The 15,574-nt window shown below is 30.0% G+C and overlaps 1 protein-coding gene across 3 annotated transcripts in view; it reads right to left on the reverse strand.

The window, feature by feature from the left end:
- Positions 1–3,939: 3,939 nt before the first annotated feature.
- The window catches only part of LOC122519947 (serine/threonine-protein kinase BRSK2), a 28,616-nt gene continuing 16,981 nt past the window's right edge, over positions 3,940–15,574 (reverse strand). Inside the window, exons 6-14 of one of the 3 annotated variants that reach the window (XM_043639780.1) lie at positions 14,904–15,103; positions 14,107–14,337; positions 11,830–12,119; positions 7,910–8,061; positions 7,608–7,760; positions 7,168–7,342; positions 5,356–5,585; positions 4,897–4,967; positions 4,178–4,313 (exon numbers count right to left, since the gene is read on the reverse strand). In XM_043639780.1, the coding sequence (XP_043495715.1) occupies positions 4,271–4,313; positions 4,897–4,967; positions 5,356–5,585; positions 7,168–7,342; positions 7,608–7,760; positions 7,910–8,061; positions 11,830–12,119; positions 14,107–14,337; positions 14,904–15,103 (1,545 nt within the window). In that variant the 3' untranslated portion in view covers positions 4,178–4,270. Of the gene's footprint in view, positions 4,314–4,896; positions 4,968–5,355; positions 5,586–7,167; positions 7,343–7,607; positions 7,761–7,909; positions 8,062–11,829; positions 12,120–14,106; positions 14,338–14,903; positions 15,104–15,574 lie in introns of all 3 variants that reach the window. The other 2 variants (XM_043639779.1, XM_043639778.1) reach the window with 2 other exon arrangements.

Genomic DNA, 15,574 nt, shown 5'->3' on the forward strand with positions numbered 1-15,574 from the left:
TCTTTACATAATTTTTTTTTTAATTCCGCACAATCTTCCATACTTTTTGCGATTACAACATTCATCATAAGCGGGGATTGTATTATTATAATATTTTCATTCATTCCAGATTCACAGAAGTATTATTATCGAGCTATTATTTTCTTTACCTTTTCTTTTTTTTCTTCTACTTCTTTTTCAACTTCTTCATCATCATCTTCTTCAATTGTTCTCTTTATTTTATTTTATTTTATATTTTATTATTTTCTTTCTTTAATTAATATTATTATTAATTTTTTTTTGTTAGTTTTGCACGATATAAAATCCTAGTTTAGTATGGCCGGTAATTTGTTCCTTCTTTATACTTTTTCTTTCATCTTTCCTTCATCTTTATCTTTTTCTTCTCTTTTTTTTTCATTAAATTCCCTCACATTCTTTCTTCTTTCTCCGCTATTTCTTCCTTATTATTGTTATTGTTATTATTATTATTATTATTATTATTATTTTTATTGTTGTTGTTTTTATTTATTCTTATTATTATTCTTATTTTTCTTCTTCTTCTTCTTATTATTATTATTATTATTATTATTATTATTATTATTATTATTATTAATGTTATTACTATTATTACTCATTATTATTCATTATTATTATTATATTTATAATATCACTTATAATATCAATAATTTATATATTTATTCGCAATTAGTAAATAAATAACCGCAAGCTTATATCTAAATTTCACAAATTTTGTTAATAAGTAGTGGTGTGACGTTACACTAAATAAGATTCGTTTTGACTATCTAATTACAATAAGAACTTTTATTAAACTTGAAAATCTTTTACATACCTCGCTCGTTATCGTTTTTAATCATATCCTGCGAAATTCGCGTTGCAAAGCTTTCATTTAAAACCCTAATTATGATGTAGTATTTTTTTTTTGTTAAATATTCAAATCATGAATGAATCAAAGGTTGGGGGGGGGGTGGAATGATGTATTGGTGGAGGAATGTTGGCGGTAGGCAAACGAATCGTCCCTTTTCGATACTCGAATGGCAGACATTTTAACTTATTTTTTGTTCTTCTGGCGTTAAGAAATTTTGTAAAAAAGAAATTATTTCCTATTGGGTCGATTATTTCACCAATGACGAACGAAAGACGTGAAAGAAAAGTTGTCACGTGACGAAGGCAAACAGGCAAACGAAATGATTCGAACAAACTTTTTCTTTTTTTTTTCTTGTTTTTTTTCTTTTACTCTGTGTGTAGTGTGCGAGTGTAAATTTTTGTTTTCAACGGTATGGCCATCGGTCTCATCTCAAGAAATACATAACATACGTTCATACATACATACATACATACATACGTACGTACGTACGTACGTACGTACTAACACATCATGCACAATAATACACACATACATACGTACATTAAATTTTCTACTTGAATTAATTGAGAGACAAAAATAGGGTGGGCAGCAGGGGCGGCGGCAGCGGGAAAGGGGTGTTTTGCGGATGATCGACCACACTCGTTTTTATTCCGTTTTTTCTTCCTCCTATCTTTTAATTTCTTTCAATTATCGCATAAAACAGTCGTTCGAAAAAAACGCCTTATTATTCGGCTACTTATATATAGGAACGAGTCGCCGTGTGCGATATTATAATAATAATAATAATCATTATTATATATATATTTATATGTGTATGTATATATGTCTAAAGCGAGTTATCGGGGACCAACCGCTTCGACATTAGAATTTTTGATTCGAACAAACATTTACACATCGAATCTTTGCGCCTAAATGTGTGTCTACCTAAATCGCATAATTATTTTTCTTTTTAAAAAGCCTAAAAACGGCGTCGCCATCGTCATTATTATAATTATTTATTTAATTAATTAATTAATGAGTTAATTATGTTTTCTTTTTTTTTTCGATCAGCCACATACGAAATTTTCACCGAATGTTCTTTTTCTTCATTTTTTCTCGTACGCGAACGTTTTTCATTTTTCGTTTCGTTTGTTTTTTTAATTTCGTCCGTTCGAATCGTATAAAACACACTTGCGGTAGAAATGTGTTGAAATTTTATTAATGAATTTTATTCCACACCTTTTCTTTTCGTTTTTCGTTTCGTAGTTTTTTTGCTAATTTGAAAAAAAAAAAATAATGCCAATACAATTACACACCATTACAACGCTTTTTCGTTCAAAATTATTCGCATTATTATTTTATTATTATTTTCGTGTTTCAATAATCTTGATCCTTCAATTCTTTCACTTATTTTTGTTTCTTTTTCGTTTTTTTCCTTTTCTTCTTTCCTTTCTTTTGAAGTTATACTTCTTTTTTCTTTTTTCCTTTTTTCTTTTCTTTTTTTTTGTTTAAATTTAAATCACATTCCACTAACAATAATTTAAGCCCAGAACAATCTCGAGATATGTCTTCGTTTGAGAAAAGAGTCTATAGTTTATGATAATAATATATTTGTTTTTTTTTCCTTTTTTTTTTCTTATACCTTATCGTTTATCCGTAACTCCTCTAAAAGTATAGAAATATTAGATTGCTATTTTTAAATCATTTTTTCGTTCTATATCTGCCTTATCTTCCTTTCCTTATTTTCTCTTTTTTTTCTTTCTTTCTTTTGTTACTTCTTCTCCTATTTCTTTTTAACTCATTTCTTTTTTTTTTTCGTTTAATATTTCATTCTCACATTTTTTGAGAAAAAGCATACGAGAAAAAAGCCGTACACGCACACACACGCGTCGCGTTTAAACTACTACGGTGGTTATATGCAGTTTTAAAGTTTAAGTATTTACGTTAATGTTTTATAATATTTAGTCTTTTGAAATGTTTATTCTCTCGTGCGTGAAAAAAATAAATCTCTCGTCTTCTCATCTTCAATTCGTCTGAAAAAATCCTGCCCTTTAATTTCTTTTTAACTCTTTCTCTCCTTCATCTATCTTCGCTTATTTTTATTTCGCAATTTTTATACAATTTTTAATTATGACTGTTAGTTTACGTTAATTTCTCTCCTATTCGTTCGTTACCGGACTCGTTACAGTGTTTCAACCATTTTGTATCTTTTGTTCATTTAGGTTTTTGTTGCAATCGTGTTATTAGATCTGATTGGTTTTCTTTTTTCTACGTGCGCGCGGATTTTTTTTTTTTTGGGGCAATTAATTTTTTACTCTCTTAAAAAACAGGCATTCTTTTTTGTCTCGACAAAATGATCAAAAATATAAAAAGAAAAACAAGGAAAAAAAATAACAGCGTAGTATTTTTAACGAGACGATACGCGTCATGTTTGCACAACACACGTGCCAATTTAAAACAAATAAATAAATTGCTAATAACTCGATGTATCTAAATATAATTAAAAAACAACAAGAAAAAAAAACGACAAAAAAGACAATCAATTTGCCAGCGAACTCGATGGTTCTCAAATGGCAGTGGAGGGGGGAGGGATTTCTCTTGTTGGCTTTTCGTAATAAACGTCAAGTAGTTTCTTTGTTTTTTTTTTGTAGTTTTATCTCGCCGAGGAACGTAAATTTAATTATCCTATGGGTGAGTAAAATAGAAGAAAAATAAAATAAAATATCCACCATTTAAAAGAAATAAGATTGTTTTTTTAATCCTCTTTTTGTTTCTTCCCTGTGACTTCGTTGTCTCTTGGGGGAAAAAAATTTCGAAAATGTAGCTCGAAGTACTCTTTCATTCTTTTTTCTTTTTTTCGTTCATAAACAATTAAGGAGAATTATTTAAAAGTTTTTACGACGAACTTCCTTTCCAATTATTTCCAACCTTTCGTTTTGATTTTGTCAATCTATTCATTAAATATTTTAATTTTTTTAGTTTACTCTCTGTTATCTCGTTCTGGTTGATGTTACTTAACGAAAAGAAAAAAGAAAAGAAAAAAAGCACACACACACACACACGACGTGTCTTCTTCTCCCTTTTTTTCCCCCTTATTTCCGGTTACTTTTTTTCTTCTTCTTCTTCTTCTTTCATTTTTTCGTATATCCTTGTCCATCTTCGTGAAATCTCACCAAAATCTCTGAGCACTGTCCCAGATATTTTTCAGACTCGATTGGAATTCGAAGCGGAAGTTCTGATAGTATCACGCTATGTTGTTACCGCTCATCGTCGTGACGCACTTTTTTTCCGGAGTATTTTGACTCTCGGAATTACTGCGAACCGCTTTTGGTGGACTACCTGGCGTTGGATTCGTATCACCAGGTAAAGGATTGTTGTTGTTAGTCGACGTAGAACTTCTTCGGCCATTTTCTCGCGTAGGCGATTTCACATCGAACACTGACGTGTCCGATTCCATATCCGAGTCGATCTGTGATTCGTTGTAGAAAGAGAAGTAACCAAAAAAAAAAGATAATAATTAATGAATAACATTTATCATTCGATAGATTTTTGTCGCGACCGGTGAGAAGTTAGTTCTACTTTATCGACTGAGTTTTAGTTGACAACATTTAGTTGACAGCCATTTTGAAAATATCTCATTTTTTGGTAAATCGTTCGTGTAATTTATTTTTTTAGAAAAAACATTGCGTATAATACAGTACTCGATTAAAAAATTTCACTTTACATCGCACCGATCGTGAAAATAAAATTTCTAACATTATTTTAATTGTATTCTAACTTTTCGGTTTTTTTTTTCAAACTAATACTAATTCAAAAGAGAGGGGAAAGGTTTCTAATGAGTTATAAATTATCTACGATTAGGCGATAAATGAGAGAGATTAAAACTAGATTATTTGTTGGAATATTCTACGTGATATGATTTTCAAGCATGAAAGCGGCTAAATATGAGAGGGAAACGATCATTTTATTCATTATTATTATTATTATTATATTTCTTTTGTTAAAAAATAATAAATCTGTTCGACGAGGAAACGATGAAAAAAAGATTTTACGTGAATCGAGCGCACATCGAGACCACTCTTCGGGCATTAGCTTTCATTTTCGGCTCAGTTTTAATCCGGTACTAAAATTGAAAATCGTTATTACTGAGAACAAGAGGCAACAAGGGTGCCTCAAACCGACACGTCAAGAGCCACTTTTTCCATTTCTCTAATTATTTTTCTTTTATTATAATTAAATGTATTATAATAATCACCGAAAATTGAACTACAACTACTCTCGAGTATTGCCGAAATTTCTAAAGTATAAAATGGAAAAAGAAAAAAAAAGAACAAGTAGAAGTTCGAGAATTTGCTTAACTTTTTTTTTAAGAAGAATATAAAAAACAAGAAATACAAAGACCAATAGAAATTCTCGAATTGACCTAACTTGCGAACGAGGACTCGAGAGAAACAAAAAAAAAAAAAAAAAAAATAAGAAATGACGAAAGGAAGATGACGATGATTCACTACCTTGTTGAAACAGACTACCTGTCTGGTAGCGGGATGAGGATTGAGAAAAAGTCTTTCGCTAGTATCGCTTCCGCAACTAGAACTTTCGCTCATTTCCATGGCAAACTTTCGAGATGCTCTTGGACTTGATGGTACTGCTCTGGTTTGTCCGCTTAAATTCAAACCAACGTTTCTAGAACATATTTGGGATTGTATGTGTTCGCAGACCCTCCTAAATCTTCGAATATTTCCTAAGAAAGATAAGACAAGAACGAAATTGTTTAATGAATTTAAAAATTTCTTTAAAAAAAATTAAAAGAAAATAAAGAAGAAACGACATAAATTGAATCGTTCATTGCACAAATCGATTAACTCCATAAAACGAGAAGTGAGGAAATCTGATGAAATAATGTACATTGATTTTTTCAAATTCCTTTTTATAATATAAATTCAATTAAATTTTGTAGAAAAAGAAAAAAAGCGCTTGCTAGTGCATTTGAATTGCATTATTGCAACGATTTTCATTAGAGTACGGAATTAATCAAAAATGACCTCTGAAATAAATTATTTATTATTCAATGGTGAAAATAAAATATTGTCATTTTATGTTTGGGAAAATTTGTATACGTAAATATACGTGATTATACCAAGTGTTTTTACACTTACAATTAAATTGAAGATTTTTCAAAAAGTCGAGTTAATCGATTTGTGGAGTGAACGGCTCCAATTATCCTTCGATCATCGAACGATCAACATTAACGCGTACACTTTTTTATTTATTAATTAATTAATTAAGCAAGTCTATTATCAAAGATATCTTTATTCGACGAAATAATAAATATTGATGCGGTTAATAAAATAAAAATAAATATAATAATATATTAATATAATAAAATAAAAAAAATAAAAAATAATTAATAAAATAAAAAAATAAAATAAAATAAAAAAGATTAAAAATATTTAAAAGTAGGAAGTAGAGATTTTGTATATAATAATCCATTGCGACTTTACCATTACCAAAGTATGGAAAACGCGCGAAGAAACATATATAACCGAGTTCCTTGGCCCGTAAAATATACGTAGATAAGATTTAACGCAGTATGGAGAAGACGTACGTGCCAAGGTAACATCGATCTAGTTGCGCTTGGATGGCTGCCAAATGCCAAACGCCAAACCACTTCTTTCTTCTCCCTTTTTCTCCCCCATTTTCTCTTCCCTCTCACTCTCTCATTCACTCCGTCTCTCTCTTTCTTTCTAACATTCTCGGTTTACGGTGTCTACAGTCAGACTTTGAAAAGGGCTTTGTACCTTCGATTTTGTCATTCGCTTAGCCGCATCTTTCATTCGGCATAAACTCGTGACAAGGATACGTACGAAAAAGAGAGAGAGAGAAGCGAGGAGGAGGAGTGAGGCGGGGGCGGGGGAGGGGGACGAAAGGAAAGGTTTCGAAGAAAGAATTTCGTTTGTATGGAACAAAAAATAAAACAAAAAAATACAAAGAGTCGCGATCGAGTGATAAATTATTCGATGTAGAAATTAGTTCGGTACTTAGATGATATTTTAAATTCATCGTATCAAAATTGTCGTTCCTTTTTTTTTTGGTCGTCAATAAATTAAACAAAGTTGTTTGGAAAATGGGGACGGGAAGGTAATGGAAAAATAAATAGTAATTATTTTAAATAATGATCAGACGTATGATTACTTTATAAATATATTAACTTTAATTTGTGTAAGAAAAATAAAGAAAGGTACCGAATTAATTGCTATCATCTGATATTAATATAAAAAGAAGAAAATTAGAAAAGATTGTTTTAATGATAATATAATATTTACCACTTAATAACGTAAAAGTAATGGCGAACAATGGCTCGTTAGGCTGTTTTGTGATACCACTGATGTCAACTTGAAATTTAACCTGCCTTTGAAACATAGCAGGTGCCGTGCTACCCTTTTTATATTCTACTCTGAATGCCATTGGTGAACACACACTGTGAGATAGTTCAGCTATCTGCGAATCGATACAAATATATATATATGAAGAGATATATGCGTTAGTAATTATGGACTATAAAAAAAAACTGTTCTGATAGTACGGGTCAAAAGATTGATTACAAATAATTAATTTTACGATTTATGTTCTAATATTAATTGTTCTAATATGAAATAAAATATACCAAATTGTCAATTTTTTTTCAGTCAAATGTACTTTCATAATTAGATTATTTTAATCGATGATTTATTGTATATTACAAATAATTAAAATATTAGCTTACCGACAAAAAAGCGTGAATCAAATCAGCTTTCACGCTAGCTAATGGTTTTCCTTTAACAAGAACGGTAAAGTTTTCGTCCTTTTCTGTCGTCATAAGACTACCAAACCAGGATTTTTTCGTTAACTCTGGTGAGGAATCTGGTGTGAGATGAACCTTGAATTGAAAAAAAAAAAGAATAAATATATGTTAAAAACAATTTCGATTTAATTGAAACGAGAAAAAATCAATGTGGAATTTGTTAAAATGGTTAAACGTTTCTCATTGGAGAAGAATTATTATTCTTAAATATAAATTTTGGTTACCTCTTCCGTACTGGTAAGTAGTTTACGACGATGGAATCTGGGACTACCTAGGAATGAATTCTTCAAGGTGGTTAATCGGGATCTCCAATGATAAGCACCGGAACCTGCACCAGTGTGTGGCGAACCTGGTGGTGTAACACAAACTGCGACCACTGTAAAACGAATCGAAATTTCATCGATATGTTTTTTATCCTTCACCATCGAATATCGAATTCCTCTATTGGAACACAATCAAAATTTTCTTCTTTTAATTTTGTAGTGTATATTAATCTGTTGGATCTTAAAAGGGGAGAGAAGAGAGAGAGAGAGACAGACAGAGAAAGAGAGATGAATTCTACGGACAAATATGGAAATGCGAAATTTATTTTCATTCGAATTCGAATCGTTCCAAGAGCACACAGAAAAGTTTGAATTAAAATTCGTTCTGTATGTTTATATATATATATATTTTTCTTTTTTTAAACTATCGATGAAATCGACGATTCATTCAGTATGTTTCATCGCGAAAGAAATTCGACGATATTTTTTTGACAGTATTTGTGTCATCAATGTTTAATAATAATAATAATGTTATACTGATATAATAATATTAATAAAATTAATAAAATGAATAATGTTATCAATATTGTTTATTTAATCATTTTAAAAAGCATTTTTAAAAGTATTCGCGCAAATTTTCAATTTTTTTTTTAAATTTTTAAAAATTTTTACGGTAAAAAGAAAAACAGGGATCCCTTGTATATACAAGCGTGAGTTAAAAAGTTTTAAGAGTAATATAATAGAAAGTGTTTGACCGACAAACCAAAATAAAAAGAGTTGTTTCTATCTAATTGTCGGACCTATAAACTTTTCAATCGCCGTAAAACAAAACAACATACGAAATATTATATTTGTGGATGTATTTTTGGTGGTAAAATTTTTCTCCTTCTTCTTCTTCTTCTTATTCTTTGTTTTTTTTTTCTTCTTCTTCATTTTGTAACACGTTAGCACACATCCCTTTGACTAAAAATTTCTCGTGCAATGTTCTCTCTCTCGTTAGAGTAAAATCCACGCTTGACAGAGGTCAAGCTGCATATTTTAAAGCGTCTCAAAGCAGTTCGAAAAGATAAAACGCAGTACTCAGACGTCGACGAGGGTAGTAATGCCCTCGGCACGAACTTTGTTCGGACTTTCGTGCAAACACTTTGGAACGGCCGCGATTCGTCGTCGAGCGAAAAGAAGAAGAGCATTTCGCAGTACACATTGTCCAAATGACGATTTTTTCTTCTTCTTACTTCTACTTTAGTTTATTTTCCTTCTTTGACGTTAGTCGTTAATTTGTTGAATCGTTTTTAACATTATTTTCCAAAGTACATATAATACATATAACCCTAAGTTATTTATTTTTAAAGTTGTGTAAATCCCCCTCTTTATTTGTTTTTTTTTTTATTTATAAAACGAGATATCACATAATTCGTGATCAATTTAGCGTAAATTACATTGTAATTAGTTATTAATATTTAATATCATTACAAAAATTCCAAAAGGGTTAATATAGATTATTTTCAAGAAACATTATCGTAATTGATGTCATCGTAGCAGGAGAATCTGAGTTAAACATTGACACGCGATATTCTCAAGATGAGAAACACAGGGACCTTCTGACGTAATTCGATAGGATTAGAAAGTGTTAGGGTAGTGTGTGAGATTAGTCGGCTATGATAGACGAGTCTAATACTACTCGTACAGTACTATCGGAGAATTAATTTGGTATTATTATAACTAAATACCTTTAGAAGTTTTTTTTTTATTAACACTCCTGTCTCTGTATCATAAGTTAATAAATTTAATTAATATGATAAGTGATTATCGCTAATCAATATAACTTTTTTTTTCTTTTTATCCAACACAGTATAATCGTAATATCATGTCATAAAATGTATAACAAAATTTTACAATTATATTATATATATATTATTAAATTCTTTTTTTTCTTTATTCTCGAAAGATAAAGGTCGCATTTGAGGACACCTTGTATACGTATAGAAACGGGAAATGGAAAGTCAGGAAAATTACATTTTCGGAAGGACTTGAAATGATAAGTGAAACGTTAGTGCGATTGACGGATTTTCGATGAACGTTACCAAAATGAAGAGAAAGATAGAATGCAAGAGAAAGAGAGGGAGAAAAAGAGAGAGAGATGGAGAGAGAGAGAGAGAGAGAGATAGAAATAGAAAGCATTATTGCATTTGATTGTATGGTTTGGAAAATTAATAATTTGGAAAGTTACTGAAATTTCGAATAAGACTTGAATAGACATCCTCTTCCTCTCTCTCTCTCTCTCTCTTGCTTTGCCCCTTTCTTTTTTTTTCATCCCACAATCTTTCTCTTTCGCATACGTGGTTTCGGTTTAAAAGCGATGTCTGGTGCAGATATCAATTCGATTATAGGTAGCTCGTTTTTGTCGTCGTCGTCGTCGTCGTCGTCGTCGTCGTCGTTTGCCAAAGCAATGATGATGTTCGGCTGTATTTGCCTTTCTTCTCGATACTTTTATTATATCAATCTATTTTTTTCGAGGAATACATCAAACAATTTCGATTAATCGATCCTCTCGTTGAAATAAAACTTTCATCGTTGTTTCCGTGAGAAGAATAGTTTTCAACGAGTTATGTTTTATCGAATTGCTAAATAGATGTTGAGAGGGGAAAGGTGGAAGGGGCAGGGAGAGGAGGAGAACGACGATTGATCGATCGATAAGTTCATTTAAATTCATACACCCCGAATATTTAGATTTATTCATATCGTCTAAGTCAGTTTGTATTCTTTTCCGAGATTGCTTTTATGGATACATTCTTGACGGAAAACAACTTTGCCATATTTTCTTTTCTTTTTTTTCTTTCTTTTTTCTTCTTCTTCTTTATGGATCGTTTACAAAAGCAGCTTACGAAGAAGAAGAAGAAGAAGAAGAAGAGGAGGAAGAGGGGGAAGAAGAAGAAGATTTTCATCGAGAAAACTTGTTAAGAAATTTCTCGACGTTTACTATTATATAGGGTTAGGGATGTTGCTCAAGACAGAACCTTTGAAATTTGTAATTAATTGTTTAGCAACTTCGACAATATTGATTCATGCAATTAGTGTTTGTTAATTAATTGTTATAGCTATTTTCTTATAATTTTTTTTTGCATATGTTTGCATAGGTTTTATAACGATATATTATCGATCAATTTTTATTACTTTTTAAGTATTTTTATTAAGTGATATTGAAATAATCATTTTCTCAGAGCTATTATCTTCATAATTCTATTTATCGTTTTACTATGTTTATTTGTAATAAGATACGTGTTGTGTCTTTAATCTTACTCAAAGTAGATTTTCAAATCGTATTTTATACCTATACTTTTATGTTGAAATATATTTCTATGAATATCATATGTTTATATAGTATATATATGGTGTTATAAAATATATATTGTGTTATATATGTGTATATAAAAATATAGCAAAAACTAACTTTTTACTATACATATAATATTATCTACATAAATATCAATTAATATATTATCTAATTATTACTATTAATTATTATATATATCTATCACACTTAGGATCCTGATATCTTCTTATAGTCGTACTAATATACTCATTCATTATAATTAATTACGTTTATATGTAAGAAGCGTATAAATATTATAAAATGAATGTTACAAAAATAAAAGTGTTACCAAAAAATATATCTTTTCTTTTTATTTATAAAATTGCACATATTTTATACGCTTTCTTATGGAGGTACGACTTGAGCAACCCTTTACCTTATGTATATACACATACACACATATATTTAAACAAAGTAAAGGTAAACGAGCTTACTAAAAGCTAATTGGATTTTCACAAAGAAAAAAAAAGATAAAGAGAAAAAGAGAGAGAGAGAGAGAATGACTTACCAGGTTGAACATCGTTCAATTCGATCCCGACATTGGCCAGGGCCGGAGTAGGTGTTGGCACCCCTTGACTCGGGGAATTACCGTTTCCACCAGTAGTGCTTACCGCCGAAAGTCGATGAGGACTAACACTTGTTTGACTTATGTGAGAACTTGGCACCGATCTGTGTGGACTCAGAAGACCTGGCACGTTTGCTACGTGTAATGGGGAACCACCAGGTGTCGATGCGTGCGAGTGAGATGCATGCGTGTGACATCCGGTACTGGGCGAACGTCTTGCGTGATGCCTCGTACTGAAAATTTTTTTTGTCTCCTTTATATCTCCTTATTTATCATTTTTTTTTCTTTCTTTTTCTCGCATAAAATGATCCCTTTTTTTTTTTTAGTTAACCTCATCCAAAGTAACAAATGTCATTTACTTTTTATTTGTTCTTTTCCGTACGATCATCGTTTAGTGCAAAATATTTCGAATACATAAATTAGATTATGTCGAAATTTATTATTATATTATTATTCTTATAATAAAGAACAAAAAAAAACAAAAATAAAATTGTTTCTATGGTAAAGCTCAAGACTTTTCAACCGATCTACGTATGACTCAATTGAAATTAAAATTTAACAATTAATATTAACGCATATTACATTATATGAAATCGAATTTAGACGATATCGGGAAAATTCGATTAAAAGATAATAATAATAATAATAATAATAATAATAATAATAATAATAATAATAATAATAATAAGAAAAAAAATTATACATAAGTTCATACGTAATTTACATACGTACACGACGATGTTCTTTCTCTCGTGTTAATCGTCCATACGAAACTCGCAGCACACGGCCAGTTTGAACACGAGAAGATCGAAAAAGGAAAATAGAAGAAAAGAAAAAGAGAAAATAAAAGAAGTAAAAGAAAGAGAAAAAGAAAAAAAAATAACGAGAACCGCGTGTGATATCGAGCACGCGACACGTTCAAAGGCGTAACAACAAAGTCACGCGATATCGCAGCGGAAAGTTAAGGTCGTGTATATACGCTTGCTGTATAAAACACTTTGAGCGATTTAAATGTCCGTCCGATGGTAAGCTTTCACGTATATTTTTCCTGATAATTACGAACATATTTTTAATCGTTTTTAAAATAAGTCCACGAATTAATAATAATATTCAAATAGAAAATTTTGAAAGAAAATTTGTCTATTAAATTCGAGCAGACTCTATAAATAAAAGAATTTACAATAATTAAATAAAAACATTGTATTAAGGATAATTAGAATAACAAAATTATATCTCGTTTTTTTTTGTAGTGAACTTTTCATTAAAGAAAAAAGTTAAAAAAAAAATTATGATACAGTATACACGTTTTTTGTATTTTTCTAACAAAAGCTATCAAACGCTTTTTAACGCTTAAAACTTTGCTGTAAAATTATGATCGAACGTTGTATTGAATTAATAGAACAAATAAAAAAAATGTAATTTTATATAATCGGTAAATTGCTTAAAATGTATAAAACAGATTCTCGTGTTTCAATACAGCTAATATTAGCATTATTTCAATCAAAAATTCCTTGAAAATTATATTAGCGTAGGAAACAAAGAAAGAAAAAATTAAACTAAATTAAAATAAATTATAATAAAAGAGACAGAGAGAGAGAGAGAGAGAGAGAGAGAGAAAGAGACAGGAAATTAGAGAGCCACGCAATTACATAATGAATGCGTTTAATCATATCTCGTCAAAATTAAAATACTTAATTTTCTGGGATGAAAATTTCGTTGAAAATAACGATGTATTATATTTCGCGAAAAAAAACATGAATATTGAATAGAAGATAAACTAAACAATTGAAATCCGAAAACCTTTGAAATTCAAGAAAGCATGCGTTTAAAACTGGAAAATTATATTAATAAAAAATAATATAAATAAAGATAATATATATATATATATATATATAATATACATAATTTCTCAGGTTTCCTTCAAGCCAATGTGTTTCAAAGAATTTTGCGATTCGAAAAATGATAAGAATCTGAGATCTGGGTCAGAGTACCGATAAGAAATTTGCCATCGTTAACGTTGTTATTTTTTTCTTTGTTACAAAGAACTACCGCTCTGTCAACGTTGACTAAACTACGATTTACAAAAAAAAATAGAAAAGAGCAGACAAAGATAGATAGATAGAGAGAGAGAGAGAGAGAGAGAGAGAAAGGTAAATTAGAAACGAAAAAAAGGTAAAATTAAAAGAAGAATATATTATAAAATCGATGGAATAATTTTACCTCGATTGTCTTCTAGGTGTCAAAGGTGAACCATGACTAATTTGTCCAAGATTTAGTGCTGTGCTACCGTTAACACGACACGTGTCCACACGTTTCCTTGGTGGATCGGCTTCCAGTTGTCCCCCGGATCCTCTTACACCACTTCTCATTACTTCCAGCTCGTCCTCGCATGCCGGTCTTCTTCGTTTTCTTTCCAACAAGAGAAAGTAGATCACTTTCTCCGTGTTATGACTAAAAAAAGAAGGAAGAAGAAAGAAGAAGAAAAAAAACAAGTAGGTAAAAATATTAATAGTTTCCATAACCCCTCCCTCTCCTCTAATTACTTTTCTTAAATTTCAGGATGAGCAAATAATCTCGAAGAAATAAATTTCAATAATGCAATCAAGTTTATACTCATCAATAATTACGATAAGTAAGTATGATGTATTATTTTGTTATACAATTAATTATAATATATTGTATAATATATAAAATAAATCATAAGATTAAATTTTGTTCACCATTATTTGCAATTACGTTACATCATTAATATACTGTCATAATTAATGAACGGTAATTTTACAAAAATGTAAACATTTATTAAGCGTATGGATGCTTTTAAATAAATTTTATATTTTATTTAAATATATAAATAATTTTCTTTTAAAAAAAAGATAAAGTAAGAAGAAGAATTTAAAATCAACAATTAAAAACAAAGTATCTCAATAACTCGATAAATATTAGAAATGTTAGATTCGTTATACTAATTAAATAAACGTCTATCCTACTCAATTACAATGATTAGAAAGTTCTCTTACTTGGGGCTAAGAAGTTCTTGAATTAGTTTATCGCGTTCTTTGAAGCATCCCAAACTGGCGATAGCTTGCAAAACGTCGGGATCGATGGCGTCAACGGACGGAATAACGTGCGTTTGCACCACGTCCATCATCGATAATTCCAATTCTAATTCACCTTTACCTGCTGCCGTTACCCACACGTGCCTATTTATTTCGGCAAGCTGAAAACAAAAAAAAAACAATAAATATATTTGTCCGAATTTAATTTCGTTCAAAACGAGATATTGGGGGATGTGAATCAAAAGTTCGTGCGTTGTTTTTTTTAAATTAATATTTCCAAAGTAAATGTTTACATAGAAACAATCCATTATGCAGTTTATAACACAATAAACGCACGAAATTTTTTCGGCTCACCCTAATGGTATAAATTTAAATTTGACGTTGTTACAATTAATTGACGCAAACGTCATATTTTAGATTATTGCGAAAATGTCACCATTTGCCTCACCATTGTCAAAAACAAAAGTAAAAAATATATATATTTCTTTTTTATATGTATTAATTTTATATGAATAATACACACATATATATTAATTTATTTGATTTGCACATGCTTTAAATCATTCTGATTGATAATGTACAAACCTGAACTGATAGTAGACACGATCATGCGGTTAGAACAATAAATGTAC

The sequence above is a fragment of the Polistes fuscatus genome, unplaced genomic scaffold, assembly GCF_010416935.1.
Source record: "Polistes fuscatus isolate 324 unplaced genomic scaffold, CU_Pfus_HIC Scaffold3, whole genome shotgun sequence".
Classification (NCBI taxonomy): domain Eukaryota; kingdom Metazoa; phylum Arthropoda; class Insecta; order Hymenoptera; family Vespidae; genus Polistes; species Polistes fuscatus.